Source organism: Rhagoletis pomonella, unplaced genomic scaffold, assembly GCF_013731165.1.
Source record: "Rhagoletis pomonella isolate Grant_MI unplaced genomic scaffold, Rhpom_1.0 Rhpom_scaffold_00005, whole genome shotgun sequence".
In the NCBI taxonomy this organism is placed as follows: Eukaryota; Metazoa; Arthropoda; class Insecta; order Diptera; family Tephritidae; genus Rhagoletis; species Rhagoletis pomonella.
Window position 1 is genome coordinate 10,604,325 of NW_023458559.1, and position 8,976 is coordinate 10,613,300.

General features: G+C 35.0%; 1 protein-coding gene across 2 annotated transcripts in view; it reads right to left on the reverse strand.

The window, feature by feature from the left end:
- The window catches only part of LOC118738696 (glutaredoxin-C4-like), an 81,554-nt gene extending 73,789 nt beyond the window's left edge, over positions 1-7,765 (reverse strand). The window contains exons 1-3 of one of the 2 annotated variants that reach the window (XM_036469608.1): positions 7,479-7,765; positions 7,308-7,412; positions 2,278-2,630 (exon numbers count right to left, since the gene is read on the reverse strand). In XM_036469608.1, the coding sequence (XP_036325501.1) occupies positions 2,598-2,630; positions 7,308-7,412; positions 7,479-7,631 (291 nt within the window). In that variant the 5' untranslated portion in view covers positions 7,632-7,765 and the 3' untranslated portion in view covers positions 2,278-2,597. Of the gene's footprint in view, positions 1-2,277; positions 2,631-7,307; positions 7,413-7,478 lie in introns of those variants that run through there. The other variant, XM_036469607.1, reaches the window with a different exon arrangement.
- Between the last annotated feature and the right edge of the window lie 1,211 nt (positions 7,766-8,976).

Genomic DNA, 8,976 nt, shown 5'->3' on the forward strand with positions numbered 1-8,976 from the left:
TTGAATTGCTGTGCAACTTCGTCTCTTGGACCGCAGCTATCAATATACCATGCCGACACATGAAGACGGTTATCTCCTCAATCTTGCTCTGTAGCCCGTTGCAGTTAAATTGAAGGAGCTTCATGTGGTTCGGGAGACGTGTCGTGATGTGGGGTGTAAGTGATGTGTGTGTTCTTGCCGCCGTTGGCTGTGTGCGCTGCTGTGATGATTGCCGCCCTGTGGTGGTGGCGGGGGGCGTCGCAATTGGGGTCTGCGACTGAGCAGCGCAACACGGGCCCTCGAAGTTCCCAGTCCAATCTCGCGTGGTACGCAGACCTGAGCATGCCCTAAAGTGGCACCAGCCAAGGCAGGTGTTGCACTTGACTGATGTCACATTACGGAATATCCTGGTCTGACATACCGTGCAGATTGTAGGGGGAACCAGGAGTTGTTGGCGGCGGCGTGTGGGTGGTGGTGCGGTTGTGTGTGTTATGTGGTCTGTCGTGGCTGTGGTATGGTCTGTGGTGTTATTATGTTGTTGTGTTGTGGTGACTGTGTGAGGCTGCTCGGGCGGACTGTGGTTAGCCGTGGAGGCTGCTCTGATTGAGCAACAGGGGGCCACGTACGACGTGGTCCACTGTCTATGTGTCCGTAGTCCCGAGCAGACTCTGAGGTGACTCCACCCCTCGCAGGCATTACACTTGACTGAGGTGGAGTTGTGGTGTAATCGTCTCCGGCATACACAGCAGGTGTAGGTTTCTGGCCCTGGGTTTGACTCGATGCCAGCCCTGAGTAGAAGAATACGTAGTGAAGGTAGCCCTATGGACGGACAACTTCTGAGATACTTCGCCGACCTAAACGGGGTTAGATGGCAACCCTCCCACATGTTGCTTAGAAATAAATCCTTTTCAACACCATTTCGATTGATACCCATATTGAAGTAATTAATTTAACTAAATTGAATAAATGTTTTAATATTTACCGGATAGCAAACTAACATAATTTAAACCTTCTCCAAATATATATGCCTTATGTCAAAATTTCGTCAAAATCGGTCCAGAGGTTTTTGAGTCAATGGGTTACACCACTTTTGCAACTTTACTTTATATAAAGCCGTATAAGATTTACTCACTTCTCATTGAAAATCTTTAAAGCTACAAATAATGTTGTATGGGCGGTCAAGGTGGGCGTGGCCCGATGGTCCAAAATTTGGTCATCTTCTTATAAATGCCATGGCGATTGACTTCGCCAAATTTCAACTTCGAAGCTTCATTTATGCCACACAAATTGAATTAGGCCAAGTGTGTATTGGTGAAAGGAGTAAAACTTAAATGCAAAATTTAATAAAAATTAAAATTTAAATTAAATGTCAATTAAATTGCAATTAAAAAATTTCGTGAAATCGGCTGTAAGTGTACCAATTCCATTGTGATATAAATAATATTCGTCTTGAAATAAACGTCCCGAGAGACAAAAAAAAATAAAAAGCCCATATAATTATTATAAGAAGACGTAAATAATATTCGTCTTGAAATAAACGTCCCGAGCGACGAAAAAAAATAAAAAGCCCATATAATTATTATAAGACGTAAATAATGTTCGTCTTGAAATAAACGTCCCGAGACGAAAAAAAATAAAAAGCCCATATAATTATTATGAGAAGACGTAAATCATATTCGTCTTGAAATAAACGTCCCGAGAGACGAAAAAAAATAAAAAGCCCATATAATTATTATAAGAAGACATAAATAATATTCGTCCTGAAATAAACGTCCCGAGACACGAAAAAAAATAAAAAGCCCATATAATTATTATAACAAGACGTAAATAATATTCGTCTTGAAATAAACGTCCCGAGACGAAAAAAAATGAAAAGCCCATATAATCATTATAAGAAGACGTAAATAATATTGGTCTTGAAATAATCGTCCCGCGAGACGAAAACAACTTTTCCATTGTTCAGTAATAATTATAGAGCAATATTTAATTTTATTTCTTATAATCGTTATGGTCTCTGAAATATTCTCGAAAAACCCGGAACAGTCCTGAAAATCCCGAAGAAATCGTGAAATGGTGCAGCAATCCCGAAATGGTCCCAAAACTCCTGAAAATCTCGAAATATTGTCGAAAAACCCGAAATAGTTCTAAATATCGCAAAGTAGTCCCGAAGATCCCGAAAACGTCCCAAAAATCATGAAAATCTCGAGGTATGCAGTTTCGAAAAACCCGAAATAGTCCCAAAAATTCCAAATTGGTACTAAAAATCCCGAAATAGCCCCGAGAACCCCGAAAAGCTCGAAGTAGTCTCGAAAAACCCGAAATAGTACCAAAAAATCCGAATTGGTCCCAAAAATCCTGAAATAGTCCCGTAGATCCCGATATGAGCCTGAGCCCTGAAAATACCGAAGTTGTGTCGAAAAACCCGAAATAGTCCAGAAAATCCCGAAGAATCCTCGGATATCCCGAAATAGTCCAAAAATCCCGAGAATCCCCTTGAGAAAATCTCGAGGAAGTCTCAAAAAATCCGAAATAGTCCCAACAATACGGAATTAGTACCAAAAATCCCGATATATACCCGAGAACGCCGAAAACATCGAAATAGTCCCAAAAATTCCGAATTAGTCCCAAAAATCCTGATGTAGTTGCGTTTCCTAAAAGAATATTATTTAGCTGAAAAATCACAAATCAAAATACATTTAAAATATAAGTTATTAATTTGAATACTTTCAAACAGGTGGCAATCCTCTTTAAACGCCTCAAAAATATTCTAAAGATTTCTTAACGCTCTTTAGTTTAGCACCCATATATTTGGGGTGTTCACAGTTCGTTCCAAATTGTGTCTGAAAATGTAGACGTGCATTTTTTATATGTCGCCTTTCGATTTTCTTTCTGAAAAATTGTAATTATATAACTTAATTACCAATTCCTAATATTTGTTATTTCTTTTCCTTGATTTGTTTCTTTTCGTCAGAAATTGCGCTCAAATTAAATGCAAATACAGAAAACGTGCCCAATAAATAAAAAAAAAATGTGATTAGTATTGCCATAATGCAACCCTGCTGCGAGGTTGCAAAATGTAGACGCGTAAAAAACATACCTTTGAGTGTTACATAATATAGACGGCGTCGTTTTCCAATTTTGTATGGGAAACAACAACACCACAGATTTTACGGTTAGAAAACGTCTTAAAATGTAGACGTCTACATTTTGAGACACTATTTGGAACGAACTGTGAACACCCCAATTGTTATTTCATACACCTCGTGTATAGTTGAATTAAATTCCACTTCAATTACAAGGCAACACTCTTGAAAATATTTTTAAACTGAAACGTTCTTAGACCTCTATCTTTTGACACCCATACATTTAAAACAGGTGGCAACCCTTTTTAAAAACCACATATACAGATAATTAAATAAGTACATACACACTTATGTTCATGCTTATATACATATAATAAATGAAAAATTATGCGTTATTCAGTATTACTTGAATCATGAATGAAAATTTATTCAACATTCATTCGCAAGTGCTTGAAAGATGAATAAAAATTTATTCGTTATTTGAAGTTATTTGAGTGATGAATAAAAATTTATTCATCATTCGCAAGTGCTTGAATGAGGAATAAAAATTTATTCGTCATTTGAAATCAGGGACGGAAAATAATCATTATTTTTTAAATTTTAATCAAAGAAATCAACAAATTGTAATCGTCGTAAAACAACTTTATTTATACCCACGTATTTGTTTTCGTACGTCCCACTGTAATGAACAATGATTTTTATTTTTCGAGTTTAACCAATAAAGATTAAAAATAATTATTAACATTGGAGTTTTAATATTTCGCTCAAAAGTAATTATTATTACTTGATTTTTATTTTTTCGATCAAAAATAATGATTATTTTATGATTTTTATTATTTCGCTCAAAGATAATAGTTATTATTGAGTTTTATTTTTTTCACTTAAGAATAATGATCATTCAAAAAAATCAAAAGCTATACCAGTGCGATTTCAGAGGGAGCGACACTTTAATAAAGGAATAAGCCTCAAAATTTTCAGGTCAAAATTTCAGTAAGTTGCGTCTGTATAGCCTTTTCAATTTTATGAATAATCATTATTTTTAAGGGGAAAAATAAAACTCAATAATAATTATTATCTGTTAGCGAAAAAATAAAAATCATAAAATAATCATTATTTGTGATCGAAAAAATAAAAATCAAATTATAATTATTTCCGCTGAGCAAAAGAAATAAAAATCAATAATTATTATTTTAGAGCGAAAAAAATAAAACTCATAAAATAATGATTAAATGCTGATTTAAATTATTTAACTCATAATGATTACCGTCCCTGTTTGAAATTACTGCAATGATTAATAAAAATTTATTTTTTGTTTGAATAATAATTCATTCAAAAACGCCCATCCCTGTTACTATATCGATGGCTAAGTGGAAGATCGACCTATCTCGGCAGCCAGTTCGAAAAAACCCTATCACAGCTTATTTTCAATGTATTATCGTTTGGGATAGGGCGTTTTTGAACCGAATTCTGAGATAGGGCGTTCTTCAACAAAATTCTGAGATAGAATGTTTTTCAATAAAATTCTGAAGTAGGGCGTTCTTGAAAAGTTTTCTGAAATAGAGCGTTTTCGAATCGGCTGCCGAGATAGGTCGATCTTCAGCTCAGCCATCGATATGAGGCATTTCATGTCGCCACGGCCACCTCTGTGCGCGACCTCTAAGGATTTGGATGAAAGTTGAAGAGATTGAAGGTCTAGGTGACAAGAATATACGTGCGGCATATTTTACACGGGGCTTAAATTTTAAGAAAACGTCATAGATACCTTTCTTTAAAGTGCTGTATCTTTGAAACCTTTTAACGCAACTTAATGAAAAAAAATGTATTTCTTCCGTCTTATTACGGGCTTTAATTGTACATTTTTTACATTAATGTGCAACGTATAAAAAATAAAAATAAATGAAGCAAACATTGGGCGCGTTCATAAGACTGATGAGCTGTTTAGCTCATCTGCTACGAAACTGATGGCAACTGTTTAATCCAACAATTACGTCTTAGAAACGGCTTGATGAATATGCTGCCAAATGAACAGCTGATAAATGTAAACAAATGAAATTGCAACAAATAGAGATAGTTGCGCCGATAGTATTTAGAATTCAACGCTGAGCTGCCGCCGTGTTGAAAAAATCGTTCAATGTTACAATGAATTAAACAGTGTAAAATTATATAGCAAACATCTTAAAAACATATATTTTGAAACGTAGTATTATTATAAAATATTCTAGTTATTTTATCACATTAGTAATATAAAATATAATAACGAAGCGTCGTTAAATTCAATATAAGCGGCGTAAGTATTTTCGATCAGCTGTTTAGGCTAAGCCCAACACGTTGAGTTCAGGTAGCGTAAACATTTTCCGCTGGAAAAATGGCGGAAAGTTGCCAACTGTTGAGCTGAACGGAACTACTCAACTGTGCGTTTCTAAGACAAATAGCCAACGGTTGGGCAACAGCTACGTCTTATAAAAGCGCCCATTTTTCTTTTTATTTATTTTTTTTGATTATAGCATTTTTTTTATTTTTATTTTTACATAAAATCATTGTCTATAATGTCAACTTTAAGTACCCAAATGGGCGTAATGGGCTACTTATGCGTTTGGACTCTAGATCGTCTAACGCTCAAGCAATATGATAAATAGACATTGAAGTTTTATGAAATTGTATATTTTTGAAAGAGGAAAGGTGTGTAAAAAGCAAAAACAATATGAATAAATCATATTAACTTTATTAAAGGCCTGAAATCATGAAAATCCCTTCAAGGAAATGGCAGAATTGACCTTTGTTGCAAGTTCATATGGGAAATCTGCTTACGACGTGATTAGAGGCAATTTTAGGAGACTAGCACTGGACCAAGTCTTCAACTCCTGATGTTACAAAAAATTCGTACACCCGAAGCCCTCTACCAACGGGATGCCTGTAAAAAATAACTGCAACTAACTTTTTAGTGGACTATATTTCGACCATGACTACGTGCCAATTACTTTAATCCTATTTTAAGCTAGTTTAAAAGGTTAAATAACATCAAGTTAGGGAACTTCATATCCTTATTTAACGAATCTCTAAATCAATAAATAATTTTTTTTTTTTAGTTCTTCTTGTAATAAAAGCATGTTGTTGGTTTTTTAACTACAATTTTATTACTCATTAGGTATATTTTTTTTACATCTTTCCTTTTTCTTGTTTTAATAAAAGGACTAACCTTGCAGCTATCGTTGGAGGATATTCCTTTGCAATGAAACCGAAACATCGACAACATCAACATGAACAACACTAATTGCAAAAGAATATTAGACCTCCAATCATAGCTTCAATGTTATTCCTTTGGGTACTGTTTATGAATTTGTACAACGATTTTGGGTTGCTGTGCCCAAACGCGTGAATCGAATCAAAAAACTTTTACACACACTTGTAGACAACAGTTCACGCTTTATTACAAAAATTTTATTTACTAAATCAGTGCAAAAAATTTAACAATAATGTCGGTTGGAAATATGGTATTTGTTGCAAATTTTTGTTATAAATTTGTATATACATTTTTATATACAAGATATTTTTATAAAACACCAAAATAGACATCACTGTGGCGGCAGCCCCAGGTTTACCACACAGAAAGGGAATTCTAGTTACCCTTCCTTCCCTTCCCAAGGTTACATCACGGGGGCGGTAGGCCGCCTACGCAGAAAGGTGTTCTCTGCAAAAGATGTCCAGCCCCCCTTCTTCGGACGCAAGTTTAACTTTGTTTTTTTTTCTTGCAAAAACGCTAAAATTCCCCTATTTTCAAACAGCTCCCCAGAGGTCTGTGGGAGGAGTTGGGGGGGGAGGGGTGACTTCATAAAGCGTCACTCCTCTTTCGTTTAGGGGGGATTTGTGGGGCCCACACCACCTGCCCCTCCGTCCCCACCCCTAAATCGTTGCACAAATAGCTAAACACTTCCCATTCCTTTTATTAAAACAAGAAAAAGGAAGTGTGTAAGAAATAATACTGAGTAATAAAATTATAGTTAAAAAAAAAAACAACAACACGCTTTTATTACAAGAACTAAAAGAAAAAAAATTATTTATTGATTTAAAGATTCGTTAAATAAGGATATGAAGTTCCCTAACTTGATGTTATTTAAACTAGCTTAAAACAGGATTAAATAGGATTAACGTCCTGACCAAGTTTCATTTGTCAATTCCACCTGGTTTTCTTAAAACAAAAGGTGCGCCTGAATACTAAAGTCTACCCGGCAAATCCCTATTACTTACCGTTCTACCGCCTGTTATCTCACCGAGGATGTTTTGGATTTCTTCAGCATCAGTGCGACTATCAAGTTCAACAACATATGCAGGAACAGCAAGTTTGCGAAATTGCTTAAAAGAAAATCAAGAACATACATAAATAAGTAAATCCACGTTCGAAAAGGTGTTAACTCCAACCTCCTTGGCCATGGTGCAGAAAGGGCAGTAGCTTTTAGAAAAAATGACTACCTTATTATTTGCAATTACTTCGCGCACCATATCTGCCTGAGAATTACTCATATTGACGTTTACTATCGGTTTCTTAAGTAAAGCAGAAATTACTGAACCCATACATGAGCTCCTTACACCCACGCCGACAACTTGGAAAACTTTCAGGCGTGAAAAATTAATCAGATGTTTCGCAGAAAAGCTGAAATCAGTCAAGAACGCAGAACGTATTAGAGCTGCAAAAACATCGGAGCACTATCGATAGTATCGATGTTTAAATATTTTTTTGAAAACATCGATGTTTTTCTTACTATGGATGTTTTTAGAGGATATGCCATCATTGGAAAGTTTATCCGTTGCTGATTTGGGGCAGGCAAGAAGTATAAAAGCTAAAGCGTAATCAACTCATAATCTTTAACAGAACGCTAAAGCCTAACAATAAGTGTTCAGGGAAGTTATTACCAGGTCCAAAAAGTTTAAGCTTACAGCCTGCTGTCTTACATTTTCCTTACGAAATAATGGAACGGGCATATATTTCTGTTGAAAACAAGGGTGCCTGGTACTCTTCACAAACAAACTTTAGCAAACCATAGTACAAAGCGTAGCGAATTTCTTAATAACTTCGTACTGCTTAAGATAATTTAGCGCTATAAATTTTTCTTGACCATTTCTTTTGCTTTTTTTATTCGTCGAACTAAATAAATGTTCGAAAATAATCATGATATAAAAATTTGAAGAAACCGCTGCGAGACAGCCTGAACATTTTTTAAGTTTGCTAACATAACAAAAATGTTTTCAAATTTTCAATCTCACAAACACATTCTCACTTCAGTTGCTCTCAAAATTTCAATCTTATAAAGTGGACAAACTTCAAAAAATTAATGATGGTTGACGAATTGAGCGAGCGGTTTTACCTTGATATATTTGTATCAAGGAAAATAATAACATATAAAAAGAGATCTAGTTTTTATTAACCCGCAACTCTAATTTCGTTTCTGCTTGGATGTAAAAATTTAATACCAATGGTTTGTCTCTACGGGCAGCATTGAATACCGAATAACGAATATTTAAAAAAATTAAGACCAACCAACGCAGATCTCCATTATTTGAGAATATCGAGCAACACTAGTGTGTCCATTGTAATTTTTCAATCCTTGAAGTAAACTGAATAAAATCACATTAAACTGTACATAATTTTTTTTTATTCTGCGAGTATATTTACCAATGTTTTTGTGCTTATCTAAGCGCTTAAAACGGATTTGTTTCTTGCTTATTTTCTTCAGCCCTGGTTATTACTAACAAAATCAATTTGTTAGTAATAACCAGGGCTGAAGAAAATAAGCAAGAAACAAATCCGTTTTAAGCGCTTAGATAAGCACAAAAACATTGGTAAATATACTCGCAGAATAAAAAAAAATTATGTACAGTTTAATGTGATTTTATTCAGTTTACTTCAAGGATTGAAAAA